At 43.3% G+C, this 19,831-nt stretch overlaps 1 protein-coding gene across 1 annotated transcript in view; it reads right to left on the bottom strand.

Annotated features, from left to right (window-relative positions):
- Positions 1 to 19,831, bottom strand: part of LOC121284701 (protein boule-like) — a 154,410-nt gene that overhangs the window by 47,797 nt on the left and 86,782 nt on the right. The window contains exons 8-10 of the mRNA XM_041200257.1: positions 17,999 to 18,046; positions 16,820 to 16,948; positions 7,527 to 7,625 (exon numbers count right to left, since the gene is read on the bottom strand). Of these exons, the coding sequence (XP_041056191.1) occupies positions 7,527 to 7,625; positions 16,820 to 16,948; positions 17,999 to 18,046 (276 nt within the window). The remainder of the gene's footprint in view (positions 1 to 7,526; positions 7,626 to 16,819; positions 16,949 to 17,998; positions 18,047 to 19,831) is intronic.

The following is a 19,831-nucleotide window of genomic DNA, read 5'->3' on the forward strand; positions in this document are numbered from 1 at the left end:
AAGAACACTTACAGAGCAAAGGAAGGGATATGAAGGGTTTCATGATCACTCCTGGACATTGTAGGGAGGTTATGAAATGATGCTCAGCAAAGGAAGGTTAAGGTGGGTGGAATATTGAAACATGCATGTAACATTGCATTTATTCAGGCTGCAACTGTATCCTCTTGCTTTGGTTATCCTCATGAAGGTCACTGAACTTCATCAACATTGAGCAGCCTTCCTTTTTTACCATACCTGCACTGTGCTCTGTGTAGGCCTCCTTTGCTCCAAGCCTAATAGATTAGAGTGAGATGGAGTTCAACCAGTTTGAAAGGGAGAAGGGAAAAAGAGGAGCATTTAGCCAAATGTTTGGGTCGCATGTTCCAAATTTGAGGTGTAGGTCGTACCAAATTGAATCCTTAGGTTAACCTGCATCGCTCAAATTGAATTTAGATTTTTTAAATGATCATGGTTATTTCTCAGTGGTACAGTTAATCTCCACAAGCTCTAGAATGAACCTGAGATGTTACTGGATGGAGATTTCCAAAGACAAAAAATTGTGGGAGTCAACAGGCCAAATAGATTTCTATTTGCTGAAATTCCTATAATTCTGAGACTTCTAGTATCCTGAAGTTGTGCAGAATCACCCTGCATCAGGCATTTTTTTGATGGTGGTGGTAGAGAGACCAGAGAGGTTCCATGGTACTCTAAAAATTTCAAAATCAAGTATAAGCATCAACTTCAAATTGAGGAATATATTTAAGTTCAAGGACTGAATATAAACAGCCTAAATGGGCCATCTGGCCCAAAACTATCTGCCAAATTGCACACAGCTTGTATTTTTGAAACTGGAAGAAATTCAACCAAACTGACAAAACATTGAGGGAATGGGTACAATTCTGAAACTATCTGGAAAATTGTAATAACACCAATGAACAGCAGAGGTTGTTCTTGTGTAGAAAGCAGCAAGACATTTGCTGCTTACAAAGTGGAAAAATAAAACAAGAAAAAGGGATATGAAGCAACACAGGAAAGGTTGGGCTGATCTGACACCAAAGGGCTACTAAATGTGCTTTTCCACTATGAGATGAAAGTACTTCCTTTATAATGTATAGAACAAAATTCTTGTGCAAGGTTGAAACCAAACACACACTTGCATAAAGGTAATATCACATTGGTATCTTGCTTGTGATGCCACTATAAAGAAAATCATGTGCATGAGGGCGGTACAAAACATTACTGCAAGGACAGAACATAATCCTTACTATGTAATAGGAAATAACTGCTTTCTCAGAATATATTTGATCTCAAGAGTAGATTCTATTCAGATGTTCATCACTGGGCATCAATCTTTGATGCACTGAGTTTATCCAAAACATGATGCGACACAGAACAATGCAAGTCACTTACGGGAAGCATGCAAATATAAATCCACTCTATCTACCACCACCATCAAAAAAATGCCTGATGCAGGGTGATTCTGCACAACTTCAGGATACTAGAAGTCTCAGAATTATAGGAATTTCAGCAAATAGAAATCTATTTGGCCTGTTACACTGGTTCATGTTACTTTGCTAAAACATGATTATCGCATCATTATTGTATCACTACTTGTGGGACTTTGCTGGGCCCAAATTGGCTGTCGTGCTTCCTACTGCAACAGTGACTACATTTCAAAAAATAATTTCATTTTTTACAAAGTGCTTTGGAACAGCCCGAAGCTGTGAAAGATTTGCTTTTTTTCCTAATCTCCTGATAGGATTTTATTTTAGGTTTGATGAGTATGGAATATAACAAATTACTTCAACTGATATTTTTCTTAGGAGAGCAAGAGACAGATCAAGAGCTAGCATTAGGGTACACCATTCTAACCCCTGCCTTCTATCCTTCACTCACTACTGCTGTCAGCAATTTAACATTAATACCACGGTTCTTGGCTTTTACAAAAAAAAGCCTCTTACAAAGCATTTTTTTAAAGCCCAAGCACTATATAACACTTCAACTGGTTTTGTACCTCAGTCAGGTCAATGCCTAGGAGGCCTAAAGGACATTCAAACCAACATGGTGAGTAAGGCACTTCCAGTGGATTTCAGTCATGAGTGATCTACACTATATGTTGAGGACCTGTTCATGCCTGATAAATGGGTGAACTGAGGTCCATTTCCCCCTTTGGTTGCTGTTTCTCCACAATTGCCCACATTTTTCAATTATTTGCTTTTCCTTCTAAAATGCACAATTCTCTGCATTAAACTGCACCTGTCTACCAATTCCACTAACCTGTGTCCTCCAGAGGTCTTCTGCAGTCCTCTTTGCTGTTTGCTCACCAAATCTGTGATGCGCTACCTATGCCCAAATCATCTGTATATACACACACAGAACGAAGGAGACTTACCACTGACTACCCATGGAAAATAAAACTGCCAAGCAACACTGACCAACAACTAACCTCTTGCTTCCTGTCCACTGACTCACTACTGCTCACAGTGCTACATTTCCTTTTATACCTGCAATTTTGTAACAAACCTTTCTGTGAGGCACCTTATGCTGCATCTCCTGTATTCAGTTTACATTTACAATCAATCAATGATTTGTTAAAAACAAAATTACTAAACTTGTCAAGCATGTCTTGCTTTTAATAAATCTGAGCTGGCTGTTCTTGAACATCCCCTGCATCTCTAATTTTTTAAATTTAGGTTTGCAGATTCTGAGGAGACAATCTAACTTGCTGTGCCCAGGAGGGATAGGGCAGTTAAAATTGTTGCAGGAAGCATACAACTCAAATCCTGCTGGGCGTCATTTTAATTGTTCAGTTCTTTCAGCCTGCCAAGGGACCTGACCAAGGTCTTATAATGGTATTGGGTTGAGTAGACAATGATTTTTTAACAGGAAATTGCACAACATCTACCCAGCATCCAACCCACCAGTAAAACCTAACAGGATTGGTCTCCCAGAGCCAGGGAAGCATATTTAAAGTGACACTCAGCAACAAGTAACTGGTTATAGATTAAGTGCCATTGTGTTGTTTGGATTGTTATGAGAATTTACAGCTCTCAAATTGCTTCTTTCTGATACTACTTGCCTTATTTATCCTCAGTATGCTCTATCAGCTTATCATGGGTGCTATTATTGCCCATTGCATTTGGATGGGGAAACAGAAGCAACAAATCAGCATGAGCAGGAACTGGGCCTAATAGAAGACAGCAGTTGAGGAAGGCTGCTCAAGGGAGAAGGTACTTAGGCAGCTGGCACAATACTTTTATCTTGTGACACTCAAATGCCCTTGTAATATTTGGCCATTCAACATGATGACTGCTGTTTACTATACTAACAGTGGTCCCTTGGAGTGAGGAAGAAGCTTGACATGGAGCCCTAGAGTAGAGAGAGAGAAAAGAGAGAAAGAGAAAGAAAAGAGAGGCTATATGAGACAGGGATGCAATGAATGCAAGGTAAAGGAAGTGGAAAGAGAAACTTAAGGGCGAAGAGAGAAACAGTATTTGAGAGAGAAAAAAAATCCAAAACCCACATTCCACATCAGCAGTCAGTCATTAGTTATTCAGCTGGTCAGACCATGGTTAATTGAGGCATTGCACAACTTCATGAGTTTTCTTCCTCTCATGTCTTTGGCCTTTGTCATCCACCCTGCTTCAAAATCACTACACCTTGTCGAAGCAGAGTTTGCCACTGTGGGTTACCCAGTGCACCCTCTGCTCAGCTTTGGAGGTCAAAGCCAATATTCTTCAGGTAGGCTTTCAAAGTATCTTTGAAACATTTCCGCCAGCTGCCCTGTGATCTTTGACCAGTTGCGAACGGGGAGTAGACCGCGCACTTCAGAAGTTGACTGCTTGGCATTCTGATACAGTGGCTTGTCCAATGCAGTCGCTGCATGAGAATGGCTGCTGCTATGCTCAGGCCACCAGTTTCCTGGAGGATGCTCCTGCTCATATGGCAATCCATCCAGGAGATGTATAGAATCTTCTGTGCACGCTGATGGTGCGTCTGGTGCTCTCTCAAGTGTTAGGGATGTGTCATCCAGGTTTCACAGCCATAGGGGACTGTCGGGAGGACGACTACCTTGTAGACTGCACCCTTTGTATCCATCTGCAGATGATGGTTAGTGAAGACTCATCCGAGTAGCCTCCCAAAGGATGAACTTGCACACTGGATCCTTTGCAGGAATTCCAAGTCTATGACTGCTGACTGGGACGCGTGGCTGCCTGCTGAGATAGCAGATGTGGTTGACTGCCTCCACATGGTGATCCACAACTGTGATTGCTGGGGGCATTTGGTGTGAGCCCTGGTTTCGGCTGGGAGAGGACCTTTGCCTTATCGGCATTCAGATGCAGCCCTAGGGCTCGATACATTTCTTCAAACAGGTCAAGGGTGGCCTGTAGGTCATCTTCTGTCTACACCAGGATGACATAGTCATCCACATACTGGAGGGTCTGTTATGGTCGTTGAGTGAGGCTTTGGTCTTCCCTTGCAGCTTTTGGAGCTTGAAAAGCTTCCTGTTGAACTTACACTCTATTTGATTCTATGTGAGAGGGAGTTGTTGGCCATTCTGGGGATGGCCACTAGGAAGATGGAAAAAAGGGTGGGTGCAAGCACACATCCTTGCTTGATGTCAGTTCTGATGGGAAAAACAACAGACTCCAGTCCGTTACTGAGTACGGTGGCAGTCATTTCATCAAGGAGAAGCTGCACAACCTCAACATATTTCCATAGTCAGCTAATGTGGCACAGGACCTTCCAGAGAACTTCCTGGTTGACTGAGTTGAAGACCTTCGTCAAATCAATGAAGAACATATAGAGAGCTTGGTTTTTCTTCCGCATTTATCTTGGATGGACCGAATAGTAAAGATTTGATCGGTTATGCTTTGTGGTGCTCTGAAACCACACAGATTCCGGCAGAACAGCTTCAACAAGCGGAAGTAGGCAGTCCAGTAGTACTTCAGCAAGGATCTTGCTTGAGTTGGAGAGTAGATCTATGCCTTGGTAGTTGTCACATTCAACCCTGCTTCCCTTCTAGAAGGGAAGGTCTTCTGGGAGCCTCGCTATGCCAGATTTGCTGTAAAAGTAAGTATAGGTTTTGCACAACTGGATCCCTGCCAAACTTATACAGCTCAGCTGGAATATCATCCAGGCCAGCAGCCTTGCTGTTTCTGGCTTGTGCAATGGCTTTGTGAATTTTGTCCGGGGACAGAGGGACTTGGACACCTTTCTTGACTTTGTACCCCAGCTCCCAGTGGACAAGACCGTTGACTCATGGTTGAAAAGAGCATTGAAGTGCTGTCCACCTGGTCCTGGTGGAGTTGCTGTCTGTGAGCAGGGTGGATCCGTCAGCTGTTAGGATTGGTGGGGGGACTGTTTATTATGTTGTATTTGTAAAGACAGTACTCATGTTTATTGCTGATAACTGATTTAATTTACATGGAATGGATGTAAGACTAATGGGTCTGTAGTTGGGGCTGTATTTGTAATCCTTTTTGAATATGGCAATTACTTGGACAAATGATACTTAATGGCAACTATTGCATTAGAATCCCCTATACTATTTTATTTCCAGTACAGAGTTTACAGCACCAAAATGAGCACAAAACTGCGGAAGATGTAGGTTTTATTTTCCTCTATTCAGCAATTTTAGTAAAAGAAAACAAGTATAAAGCATGTTATCCACCTTATGCTCAGATCTACAGCTCTGTTGGAATTAGTTAAGCAAAATATCTCATCATTCAGTGACTCTTGAAAATGTATCCAATTGTGGAAGCACACCATTTAGGCATTACATCAGACAGATCATGCTGGAAAGTAATTGTTACTTAATGACACAGGCTGTTACTAAAGCACAGACTGGTCAGCGACTTCAGGAAATTAAGAGATATACATTAAAAAATGCACTGTGAATTATGAAGGTTGCGTTTGCTGCCACTGCTATTGCAGGAGGCGCATTCACCAGACATGCATCACTGCCAGCATTGAAGGACAGGACCATCCATAATATTGAGCAATGTCAAGATATTTAAACAAGTGCAGCATCAATGTGTTTTGCTTTTCATCATGGTAAAGGATGGCAGTCTTCACAGAATATGAAGCCCAAAATATCAGCCAAAAATCCTGAAATCGTGATTGCAATTTTCTCATTGCTGCCTTACTTATTGTCTCAATAGTTGCCCTGATCACTGCCTCTCTCTCTCACAGAGCCCTGCACCCTCATTATCTGCAGGCAGGACTGGGTGGTGAGGAGGCCAAGGATTGGCAGTGGGGAGGCAAGAGAAGCGGTGGGTTCTGACTTCCTGTTTCGTGCGGTAGGAGATACAGCATTGTGTAAAATAAAGGGGAATGCATCATAGGAGGATCAGCAAGTTCTGGAGATTCATAATTCACAGTAGGTCCTGCCACCACACTCTTTGTTCGTGGCCCTGCTTGCCTCTTGCTCGTTGCTCCACTCCCAACCCTTTCCCTCTTTGCATGCCACCTTGGTCCTGCTTGTAGACAACGAAGGCGCAGGGCTGCGACTGTGAGGGAAGCAGAGGGGGGTCAGAAGGAGGTTGGCCAGTGGGGCAGCGAGTAGGATTTTTAGCTGATAATTTTGGGGTTCAATATTCTGTGAAGGCTGCAATCCTTAGCCAAGGTGAAAAAAAAAACATATTTTGTTGATGCTGCACTTGTTTAAATATCTTTACGTTGCTAAATATTATGGATGGTCCTATTCTGATGCAGGCAGTTACCTGTGGCTGGCAGCGACGCCATAGACACTGCAATTGCATGCCCGGTGTATGCATCTCCTGCAGCTATAGTGACTGCAAACGTACACTTTACACAAATACATTTTAACTTTTTTTGAAACCTGTGCAATTTGCACATTAATTGACAATTAAACTTGCTGCAGAAACTTAAATCTGGCAATTAAAGATGCAAAAAGCAGTTCGAACCAGTATTTTTATTTCCTAGTTTTTACTATTTTTCATTCTGAGATGCGATAATAGTCACTGTATTGGTAATCAACCTCTCTGGTCCATAAAGGGAATAATTTAAACCGTTCAATCTCCTTTCTGCATGTAGTCAATTATTATCAAAATTTTTTTTAAAATGCCAATTTTTTAAAAAAACATTTTGTCTTTTTCTCTTAATCCAATCAACTTGGCTCTAATTGACCCTCCTTCTCCATTACTGTTACTTTCTCAATCCTAGTATCTCATCAGTTAAAGAAATGCAGTGCTGGTCCCTTTGTTCACTAAGGCCCCAGATGCTTTCATGCCATCATCATTCTGCACTTCCAGCAAGTTATGGCTCAATTTTTTCCCACGTTGAAGAGCGATAATAAAGTTTAACTAACTAATGATATGTGCTGCAAGAATCCTCACTCCAGCAGGATTTGGCCAATTGTCACATGAATTAGGTTGCACCTACAAATCACTTAACACAAATTCTTGGTGTGGGATCACGCCATTAGAGAAAAGAAGAAATAGCCAATGTGTCACCCTTCTTGCCCTTAATTGGGCCTTACTTGGGAGAAACCAGAATAGTCAGGGCAAAAAATGTGTTCCTACCTTCACTTGTTCTTGCTGCATCACAGGAGCTGCTACTGCCATAGGACTTTGGGTGTAAACCTGGTGGTATGGTGCTTGAACACTGTGATCAGCATAGGGCTAGGGGGCAAAAAGTTCTATTACTGTATACACGACACAGTTATCTGTCAAAATATGTGCACAATCACAAAACTCCTTATTTCCCATTAACGACTAACGACTATATTTTGAAAAATCATGCCAACATATGTTGAAGTAGGACAAAAATTGCAAATTATTTTTAAACTTTACTGTCTAAAGGCTGCACAGCACCAACATGTCCTGGCCCCAAGACATTATTACTTCTGTGGTTATCAGATATTTGAGTCTAAATTTTACTTCAGCTCTCCCCATGGAAGGTGGCAGAAAAATGACCATGTGATGAAAGAAAAGAGGTGTGTGGGAGAGTACTGGCACACAATTACCATTTCAGTTCCAATCTACATAAACTCTGCAACCTCTATTGTATCATCTACAGTTATCAGCCTTAACTCAATGGTTGCACTCTCACTTCTGAGTCAGAAGATGGGGGACAGTTCCCAGCAGCTGGAAGTGTTTAGAACTTGTTGGTAAATGGTCAGAGCTTGGCAACTGACAAGGAAAACCAGAGAATTAGAGTTTGGTAGAGGTGGGTGCAATACCATTTGCAGCCACAAGGAGGTGCTGTAATCAGAAGAAGGGTGGCCAAAAATTTCCTTGAGGGGCTGTGAGTGAAGCACTCCTGTTCCATCCAGCCCAAAAAGCAGTCGTCTAAAAAAAGCAGTTAACTGCTGCAGCCAGTCATTTCGTTGCCAGATAACTCAGCAGGGAGCTGTTTAATTTAAATCAGAATCTAACTGTGCAATTGGAAGCCCGAGTTAAAAAGGAAGTATCTTACCTCAGAGAAGGGACATGTGCACACCACATAACCCACCGACAAACAAATGGTAGCAGCCCACAGGGCAGGTTAAGGACACATTCCCAATTTTTAACGCACCAATCTTCTCCCACTTTGTGGTTGGGGTTAATAAAGGCTAAAGTCCACAAGAGGAAAAAATGAATACAGAAGAGACAAGGACAAGGGGCTGAAAAACATGCTCTGACGCTTGTGGGTGGGGGTTAACTTCCAGACCCACTGTTCAAACTTGCCACATAAAATTTTAATTCCATTGCACGTGGAGGATGGGTCTGAGGCCTAAAGTCGGTGAGCATTTCACCCAGCGTTGGATGGCAGCATGTCTGGCCTCCGAGGTTGTTGATCGTGACCTGAAACAAGGTCACGGCCAATACCTTAAAGAGCCCTCTGGCACAGGGCAGTGTCAGCAGACCCAGCAAATGTCTGCACTGAACTGAATTCAGCAGCATTTTTGTACAAGAGGTATATCTGCAGGCCTTTAAGCTAAGTGTGCAACCGTTTAATATCTGACATGTCCAAAGTTTGCCATTGAGCAGAAGTGGCTTTCTTTTTGAACATTAGCAAGTTTTCCACACCTTAGCAGAGAAGAGTTTTCTAGTTGCTGGAGTTATCCCTCCAGAGATGTGTGAGCCCCTGAAACGAGGGGAGAGGCAGGGCAGAAGGGCCAACCCAGCCTCTCGATTTAATGACACCCTGCAAGCCTTCTGCCGTTCTGCTTCAACTAATGCTATCCGTTGGAAAGAGGAGAAATCCATCTAAAATATGTGCAGCCTGGGAAGGAGGTTGCTGCTGAGGTCAGTAGCATTGGGCTGGTGTGGTGCACGTGATCTCAATGCAGAAGAAGCACAATGGCAGAAGAAGCTCAATGACCTCATGAGGTTGGCTAGAATGAGTAAGTCCTCAATATCTGTTATCTTGTGCCAGTGTGCTACAGGGCAGTGTCGTGAATGCTGGAGGCATGCGCGATTGACTGGAGCTCCAAGGCAGCATGATGTAGCAAAAGCATTGCTGTTAGTGCTAATGTCACTCTACATTTATCGCTTTGGTCCAACTGGAAGGTGGGGGGTTGGCAGCCTGTGCAGATGAGGAAGGTACACAGCAACTAGGCTGCTAAGTATGATGTGAATAATGCATAGGTGGGATGATATCAAATCAACTAACAGTGCTAGTAATTGCAATATTACACCTGTCTTCAAGAAATATGTGCCCACAATGCCTGTGGGAAAGACCGGACTGGAGGACGTCTGCCTTGGTGTACTGACTCCAATTGAGAAGGTGGTTCTCATACTGTTGGAATCTGAGTCATCCAGGTCTACTGGCAGAAGTAAGATTAGAGGAAGACGTGCATCTGGTGGTATGGCAAATGGCTGAAACCAAAAGAAAAGGGGATAAAGCAAGTGAGAGGTGGATGGATGTTTTGGCATGATTTAATGAAAGTCAAAAATCTCGGTCTGATGCTAAAACGCAGGGAAGCTTCATATTCTGAAGCTTTAGATGTTCCTCCAAGTGTGCATAGTGTCTGCATAATTTCATCTCTCATTTTCACGTGACTGTCATGTTGATGAGCATTGTGACTTTGCACAGCTGTACAAAGGTTTGTGATGACCGTTAACTCCCTTACTTCTGTCTCTCTTTCACAGGGGAAGCCTCTTCTGCCGACCCTCACCTGAGGCTGGGCTGTCATTCCCCTCCAAGGGTAAGGAAAAACCCTTGGAGTATGCAGCATCACATCCTCTCTGTTCCAAGGACCAGTGAAGATACTGGCACCTCACATTCACATGTGCAGCTGCTGGACAGTGTGGTGGAGCAGGCCTCGGGCAGTCGGAGGAATGTCTGAAGTAATCCAGAGACAGATTCTGAGTTGAATGTTAAGCCTCTGAAGTTGTCCGTGAGGTGGCAGAAGTTAGATGTCCAGCACAGGGTCTGTGGAGATTTGGCAGATATACCAGAAGGATTGTGTGCAGTGGAGGTGTCCATCCAGGCCATATGCACTGCTCTTTGGAGCACCAAGCTTCTCCTGCACATCATCGCCCTGGCTCAGAGTTTGGGGGCCCAGAGCCAGGGTGACTACGAGCATGGGGACTGACCCTGCTCCTTGGAAGGCAGGGAGGATCAAATGGACCTCGTTGCAGAGGATCAGCACCAGCTGCAAGCGCCTCTCAGGGCACTTCTAATAGGGGCAGCATCTCCTCTGTCCATCCGCTATTGACACAGTCCTCGTCCAGTTCCGCAGCAACAGAAGATCCTCTTTGGCAATCAGCAGGTGTCTTCTAATGTGGCAGGCCACTCAAGGCCTCAGCCACACAGAGGATGCCACTGAAATCATCCAGGGCAACAAAAGTAGATCAGCTGCCTCTCTCCAGTGCAACTACAAGCAAGGGAGGAGCACTGCACCACAGCACTCTGAAACACATCAAAAACTCTACAGTAGTCACCAAGTGACCCATAATCAGTATGTAAATAAACCCTGACCTCATTGTTCCTCATACAAAGGTTTTTTTTAAATTTATTTTGGCTGTGGAACTTCTTTAGGGAGATGGACAATAGCTTTATAGTTTGAGGCAGGGGAGGATGCATTGAGCATCAATAATTGGACAGGTTAAGTGTGTTGACAGGACAGTGATGAAAGTCTCACGTTCCACATGGAAATAAAAGGTCATCTGTGCATCTCTGAGGCCAGAACTTCAGAAATTATCGAAACCTTTGTCTTATCAAGGCATCCCTGGTGTTATGGCCATTCATGTGATCATGTCCAGGGCCTTCCACTTAAAAGTCGCCATGTTCCCTCACCTCATCCTCCCGTTATCGTCAGATGAATGGCCCCTATCTGCCATACCCTCTTCCTCAAGGGCATCCCCTCTCTGGAGAGTAAGGTTATGGAGGGCACAGCACACAATAATCATGAGGGGCACACATGATGGAGTATACTGAAATGCCTCTCCTGATGTGTCAAGGAATCTGAACCTCCTTTATCAATAGGCTGGTGGTCTGTTCGAAGATGGCCCTGGTTCTCCTGTGGCCGTCTTTGTATATCCTCTTTGCATCTGTTCTGGGTGCCCTCACTAGTGTCATGAGCTATCTCTTCAATGGGTAACTCTTATCACCCAGAAGCCAAACATTCAGGGCATGAGGGCTGCTGAATAGGTTTGGCACTTGAGTTTCGCAGAATGGAATCATGGCTCCTGCCCAGGTACCCAGCACATACCTGCATCAGCCGATTGATGATGATTACAGACCAGCTGGTCATTCAACGAGTTCTCTGTTCAACTGTTAATAAAAGTGCAGGGCTGTCCAGCAGGAGCCTTTATGGCAATGTGTGTAGAGTCAATGGGTCCCTGTACCCAAAAGAAACCTGCAATCACCACAATCCCTCTGCCTCTCTCAAGTTGACTGTGGTTGTCCAATGTGAAATAGATGTAATGTCCTGCCCTTCGAAACATAACATCTGTGAAGACCTTGATACAGTGGTGTGCAGTAGGCTGTGTTATGCCACCGAGGTCTTTACATGCTGCTTAGAACGACCCTATCGTGAAGAAGTTGGGCGTGACTGTGACCTTAACAGCTACAGGCATTGGGTGACCCTCAACGCAGCTGGATGAAATCTTTCCTGCCAGCATGTCACAAAGGGATGTGACTGTGGCTCTTCACTGCCTGAGCTCTTGCGTTGTGTTTCAGACATCGACAGATAGCTCAGTCTTTGCCTATATACTTGAAGGGCTGCATAAGTCCTTCTACACCTCCACTGGGGATGTATGACGGCTTCATCACCCTCGGTCTGGCGCAGCTCTGGCACCTGCTGATGTGCCCTTCTTCCTCACTCTCCTCCTCCTCACTGGAGGTTCTGTCCCTCAGAGACCAGAATCCACATATTTGGCCTAGTTTGAAGGTGAGAGTGATGGTCAAGATCTAAATGGACCTCTCAGCAGGAGGAATAAGGCCTCTAATTAAGTTAAGCTCTAGATGCAAACTCTGTTTTTTGCATCAAGCACTTTCAGCAGTCACAGAACTCTGAACTGTTAAACTGAAACTTGGGGCTCAGCTGAACCCTTTAAACCCACCATAACAAGCTGGATAATAAAAAACTGGGAAACCCATCTGGCGTGAAACACACTCTGCAGGCCTTTTATGCAGACACTATGTATTATTCCAGTCAATTACCTTATTAATGAGCTTAACTACACACTTTAATTAAATTTGAATTAAATATTATCTGGAACTGACGTAATGACATCGGGAATGTGACCTGACATCATCACGCCCGATAACATTGGTGTGGGTGCGGAACACTCCCAATCTTGGAGCGTATTTTTCAGCCCAAAGATTCATTTGCACAGAGAATGAATTGGAGACATAATGAAATTGGCTGACAAGCCAAAGCATTGTGGATTAGAAAACTTTGGGCCATCTGCATGGGCTGGGTAACTTAAGGTTGTGCATGAGTTTAAATATTGGGGAGGAAATACAACATGTGTGTCAAGCCTGAAGTTGCACTCCAGGCTACTGAGATTAAGGCCTTTTTGGCTGTTGATATAAATTATCCTGAGGGAGCATTAAGTAAAAATGATTCATTTAGCCTGATCTTCAACATCTGAATAAGCTTTCAGCTTCTCTGATCTGCATGGGCACAGGGACAGTCTGTTGACCAAGGATGAAAACAAAAGTACCTCGAAAGTACCTAGCAGGTCTGACAGCATCTGCGGAGAGGGGTACAGTTGACATTTCGAGTCCGTATGACCCTTCATCAGAACTAAGACATATAGAAATGAAATGAAATATAAGCTGGTAGAGGAGGGGTGGGTGGGACAGGTACAGCTCGATAGGGGACCAGTGATAGGCGGAGGCCAAGAAGAGACTGCCAAAGATGTCGTAGACAAAAGGGTGTTGATGGTGCTGATATTATCTAAAGGATGTGCTAATGGGGACATTAAGGGTAGAAAGCAGGACGAGCAAATGGCAGATGGCCTTAGTGGGGGTGGAGTGGGGGAAGGGATCGAAATGGGCTAAAAGGTGGAGATGAAACAATAGATTGAAATGAAATTAAAAATAGGAGGGAAAAGAAAAATATATTTGTAAAAAAAATTATTGGAAAAAAGGGGATCAGAAAGGGGGTGGGGATGGAGGAGAGAGAGTTCATGCTCTGAAATTGTTGAACTCAATATTAAGTCCGGAAGGCTGTAAAGTGCTTCTACCTCCTACCCAAAATCCACAAACACGACTGTCCCGGCAGACCCATCGTGTCAGCCTGTTCCTGCCCCACGGAACTCATTTCTTGCTATCTTGACTCCATTCTGTCTCCCCTTGTCCAGTCTCTTCCCACCTACACTGGCGATTTCTCTCTCACCCTACATCATATCAACAATTTCCAGTTCCCTGGCCCCAACCGGCTCCTCTTCACCATATCCGTCCAATCCTTCTACACCTCCATTCCCCACTGGGATGGTCTGAGGGCTCTCCGCTTCTTCCTCGAACAGAAGCCCGAACAATCCCCATCCACCACTACTCTCCTCCATCTGGTTGAACTTGTTCTCTCACTGAACAATTTCTCCTTAACAAAAATAAAAATACCTGGAAAAACTCAGCAGGTATGGCAGCATCTGCGGAGAGGAACACAGTTAACGTTTTGAGTGCATATGACTCTTCAACAGAACGAAGTAAAAATAGAAGAGAGGTGAAATATAAGCTGGTTTGGGTGGGGGGGGGTGCTGTGGGACAGGTAGAGCTGGATAGAGGGCCAGTGATACGTGGAGATAACCAAAAGATGCCACAGACAAAACAACAAAGTGGTGTTGAGGGTGATGATATTATCTAAGGAATGTGCTAATTAAGGGTAGAAAACAGGACAAGCAAGGTACAGATAGCCCTAGTGGAGGTGGGGTGGGTTGAAGGAATCAAAATAGGTTAAAAGGCAGAGATAAAACAATGGATGGAAATACATTTAAAAATAATGGAAATAGGTGCGATATTGGGAAAAAAAGCGGTGGGGAGGGTCGGAAAGGGGGTGGGGATGGAGGAGAAAGTTCATGATCTAAAATTGTTGAACTCAATATTCAGTCCGGAAGGCTGTAAAATGCCTAGTCGGAAGATGAGGTGCTGTTCTTCCAGTTTGCGTTGAGCTTCACTGGAACAATGCAGCAGGCCTTAAATTTCTTCTTAAACTCGTCTCACTTCCTCCAAATAAAAGGTGTGGCTATGGGTACCCGCATGTTATGCCTGTCTCTTTATGGGGTATATGGAACATTCCTTGTTCCAGTCCTACTCAGGCCCCCTCCCACAACTCTTTCTCCGGTACATCGATGACTGCTTCAGTACTGCTTCATGCTCTCGTCTAGATCTGGAAAAATTTATTAATTTTGCTTCCAATTTCCACCTCTCCATTATTTTCACGTGGTCCATCACTGACACTTCCCTTCCCTTCCTTGACCTCTCTGTCTCAATTTCTGGTGATAGACTTTCCACCAATATTCATTACAAGCCTACCGACTCCCACAGCTACCTCAACTACAGCTCCTCACACCCCGCTTCCTGTAAGGACTCCATCCCATTCTCTCAGTTCCTTCACCTCCGTCGCATCTGTTCCGATGATGCCACTTTCCAAAACAGTTCTTCTGACATGTCTTCCTTAACTAAGGCTTTCCACCCATGGTGGTTGAAAGGGCCCTGAACCATGTCCGGCCCATTTCCCGCACATCCACCCTCATACCTTCCTCTCCCTCCCAGAACCATGATAGGGTCCTCCTGTCCTCACTTATCACCCCACCAGCCTCCGCGTTCAAAGGATCATCCTCCGCGCCATTTCCGCCAACTACAGCATGATGCCACCACCAAACACATCTTCCCTTCACCCCCCTCCCCCAACCACCCTGGCAGCTTTCCACAGGGATCGTTCCCTCTGGGACATCCTGGTCCATTCCTCCATCACCCCCTACACCTCAACCCCCTCCCATTCAACCGCAGAAGGTGCAACACCTGCCCCTTTACTTCCCCCCTCCTCACTGTCCAAGGCCCAAACACTCCTTTCAAGTGAAACAGCACTTCACTTGCACTTCCCTCAATTCAGTCTACTGCATTTGCTGCTCCTAATCCGGTCTCCTCTTCAAACGCAGACAGGGTGACCACTTTGCGGAACACCTTTGGTCTGTCCGCAAGCATGACCTAGACCTCCCTGTTGCTTGCCATTTCAACACACCACCCTGCTTTCACGCCTACATGTCCATCCTTGGTCTGCAGCAATGTTCCAGTGAAGCTCAACGCAAACTGGAGGTACAGCACCTCATCTTCCGACTAGGCAATTTATAGTCTTCCGGACTTAATATTGAGTTCAAGTTCAGATCATGAATTTTCTCCTCCATCCCCACCACCTTTTTCCAATAATTTATAATTTTTTTAGAAATATATTTTTCTTTTCCCTCCTATTTTTAATTTCATTTCAATCTATTGTTTCATCTCCACCTTTCAGCCCATTTTGATCCCTTCCCCCCACCCCACCCCCACTAGGGCCATCTGCCACTTGCTCGTCCTGCTTTCTACCCTTAATGTCCCCATTAGCACATCCTTTAGATAATATCACCACTGTCAACACCCCTTTGTCTTTTTGTCTATGACATCTTTGGCAGTCTCTTCTTGGCCTCCACCTGGCCCCCATTCGAGCTCCACCTGTCCCACCCACCCCCCTCTACCAGCTTGTATTTCATCATATTTCTATATGTCTTAGTTCTGATGAAGGGTCATAAGGACTTGAACCGTCAACTGTATCCCTCACCGCAGATGCTGTCAGACCTGCTGAGTTTTCCCAGGTATTTTTGTTTCTGTTCTAGATTTCCAGCATCCGCAGTATTTTGCTTTTGTCTTTGTGTTGACCAAGGATCTTCAGGTACTCCTGTACTGAAATGCCAAACAGTCAAATTTGGAACAAGAATAACTGGCAGGCTAGAACCATTCCTCCTGCCTCTTTACAATCCCAATACCAGGCTCGAGTCTATTGCAGGCACAAGCTCAATTTCACTCACTAGGGAAGCTCCAGTGAATCCCAATGCAGTGCAATGTGGGTGGAGACCTGATGTGACAAAACTCCACCATTTTCCTCTCTCCTTCCAGGGCTCGAGTACTACAACCGATTCTCCAGGCACAATTAAGAACAAGCATAAGAGAGAAACAGAAATTGGAAGACAAGGAAAAAAAAAACAGAACGTAGATTCAGCAAAAATAGAAAGCAGGAGACGAACACAGAGAAATAACATTAAGACAAAGACGTTAAGTTTTGCTCGTGAGCAGCTTAACTATAATTTTATAGTTTTAGCAACAAAAGAGTTAAATTCTTAACCAGATAAAAACAAATACTACAATTTGTTTTTCTTTTGGTTAACCAATTGAGTAATTTTACCTCTGGCATTGAGGCTTCCATCACTGGAAGTGGAGGAGGTGCACATCCGCCATCCTGAGGCATTTCCACTGGTTGATATATTATCTCAGATGGTTGTAGATACAACACAGAGGCTGTAGAAGCTGGTGACTAATTAAATAAGTAAGCAATGTAAATGGCACACTAAAGTATTTCATCAAGTTATACATCAATGTAAACTAATAGGCCATTTGGATGAGTTTTAGAAACTATTTTGTTGTGTGCATATGAGGCAATGTGATACAGCATTCCAGATTTCTACCACATCACCAATACTGTGAAGTGAAAGCAGGTAAAATAAACTATTTGCGAGTCAATTAAAAGTAAAAATATTCAGAAGGATACATAGTTCTTTTATGTCAAAACAGATATCAAATTACCCCTTTTCATTAAGTCCTTCACTTGTATCTATCTCAGGCTCTGCACAAGTTAACAAGAACATCAGCGAAACAAGTGCAAAAAATGCACTATTTAATATTTCATGGTATCTTAAATGAACTACATCCTTTCTAAGCCATATAAAAATAGTGATCAAATGTTTTGTGGGGTGCTTCATTTTCAATGGTCCATGAAACCAAGTAGCAGAACGCAGGAAATCTGAAAGCAATTTCTTATCATCACTAAAGATATAAAGCTTCATTGGTCAGTTTTTCAAATATAAATAAAACTACAAAAGCACAATAATGTGCATTTGTATAGGTATATCTGAGGATTCCTTTCCTTTAGGTCAGGTACAGTTTTTTTGAAAGACTGCCTAAGAATTTCAGATCCAATATGGTCTTATTTCACACTAATCATCTGATTATTGACAGACTGGCATGTGAGCACCACATTAAAATTCAGCAGTAGTATCTCAAAAACTAAAAGGATTTTAATTATATTATTTTTGCTGGAGTTACTTTTGAAAATTAACTACAGAAAAGCTAAATAGCCACAGTGCAGTTCACCATTCATAAAGTTGCTGGAAAACTTGAATGGCAGTCATCCTTATCTACAATACTCCAGACAGAAAAATCCTTTGTTTTCCATAAGAGCAGAGGGACCTAATTGCAAACACCAGCTATTAACAAGTTGGTGCAGCTATTTTCTTTGTTGCTGCATTTATTTCCACCAAAAAAATAGCTTACTAATCATGCAAAAGCTAACAATAAGAAGTTTTACCTGAGGCAATCCCCACTGCCACTGACCTGCGAGACAATGAGCTGGTGCCTGCAAACAAAAATAGTAGGTAATAATATACACACTCATTGACAGTAACAAAAATCTAGAAAGTTCTTACTTCTTTTGAGAAAATAAGGGTTCTATGGCAGCCTTCCTGCAAGAAAACAAGTTCACATTTTCAGGTAATTTTGTTGCAAACATAAAGGTGCCTGAAATCTCTCAAAAATGAGGTAAACAGAAACATCTGGATCAATCACGATTTGCTTGTTAGCTCCCACAATATGCCTGCGTTCTCAATAGAGAGAAAATCCTGATAATATGTGAAGAGTCAGCAGCTCTCCAGGACAGTGTACTGAGGACTGAGGGCTGCTAGTATTAAAAAAAGTATTTACAATGACCACCACCTTATCTTCTGATGAGATAGAAAGCTTGCTGTGCCTTAAGAAGGAAAACCAGAAGTCTTAAGAGGACTGGGCCAAAAACAGTCTCAAAAGAGCTTAGCTGAAACTTACCTACTAGTTCAAGCAATAATTATGCTGCCCAGCACTGACAATAGTTAATAATAGTACAGGAATTAAGTCCCTATTGAACTACTGCTGTAGTAGTTAGAAGAGACAGTAATCCATTTTAAGAAAGTTGGCCATGTACTATAGTAAGATTTCATCTGGAGGTTAACAGTACATAATCCCCTAAAGAAATAAAAGGACTTCCTCAACCAACATTAGGCTATTTCACTGTAGAATGCAGGTACGATTGAACCGTTACTGTATCAACAATCTGCATTCATATCACACCTTTAATATGGCAAAATACCCCAAGAAGTTTAAGAAGAGTTATCAATAAAAAAAAATTATGAAGAAAAGCCTTGCAACTGGAAGCTGGCATGAATAGCTAGCTTCAATGAACACCAACTAGAATTGTCCCTAAAGAAGGTGGATCTAATGTTGTTTCATTGTTTATAAATCGATGAAGAGATAGTCTGAGTAATTACAGGCCAGGCAGTCTAACCTCAGTGGTGGGTAAATTATTGCAATAAGTTCTGGGAGCCAGTTTAAATCGTAATTTAGAGAAGCATGGATTAATGAAGGGAAGCTAGCATGGATTTGATAAGGGAAGGTTGTATCTAACTAATGCTTTGAGGAGGTAACAAGGGAGGATTGATCTCATCTACATGGGTTTTCAGAAGATCTCTCACAGCAGACTGGTCAAAAAATTAAAACCTCATCTGGTCCAAGGGCAAGAGGCAATTTGGTTCCAAAATTGGCTCAGCAGCAGGAAGCAAATGCTACGGTTGGTGGTTGTTTTTCTGACAAGAAAGATGTTTCCTATAGGGGCCCACAGGACTCAGTACTGCATCCCTCACTGTTCATGGTTCATAGCAATGAAGCGTAGGCATGAATAAAGCAAAAGAATCATAGTCAAAAGAAATGGGGATGGAGACATTTTTGGTAGGTCTGGAAGACAACAGGATTAAAGCCATAGTAAAAGGCAAATGAACCCCAGGAATGCCCAGGAAACTATTAACAAGCATTTCAGATGTAATTTGAAATTTTGTGGTAAATTGCCCAAAATGGAACAACAGAGTTTTCTAGGCGATGCATGACATGGAAGGTGCAAGAGCTGCAGAACAAGAGTCAGCACTCACATTTCTGTCTTCGGCTTGCTACGATGTTCCATTGAAGCCCAACACAAGCTGGAGGAACAGCACCTCATCTTCTGATTAGGCACTTTCCAGCCTTCTGGACTCAATATTGATTTCAACAACTTCAGATCATGAACTCCCCAAGTATTTGCATCTTGTTTTAATGTTTTGCTTTCAGAAAGCACTGACTT

The sequence above is a fragment of the Carcharodon carcharias genome, chromosome 12, assembly GCF_017639515.1.
Source record: "Carcharodon carcharias isolate sCarCar2 chromosome 12, sCarCar2.pri, whole genome shotgun sequence".
NCBI lineage: Eukaryota > Metazoa > Chordata > Chondrichthyes > Lamniformes > Lamnidae > Carcharodon > Carcharodon carcharias.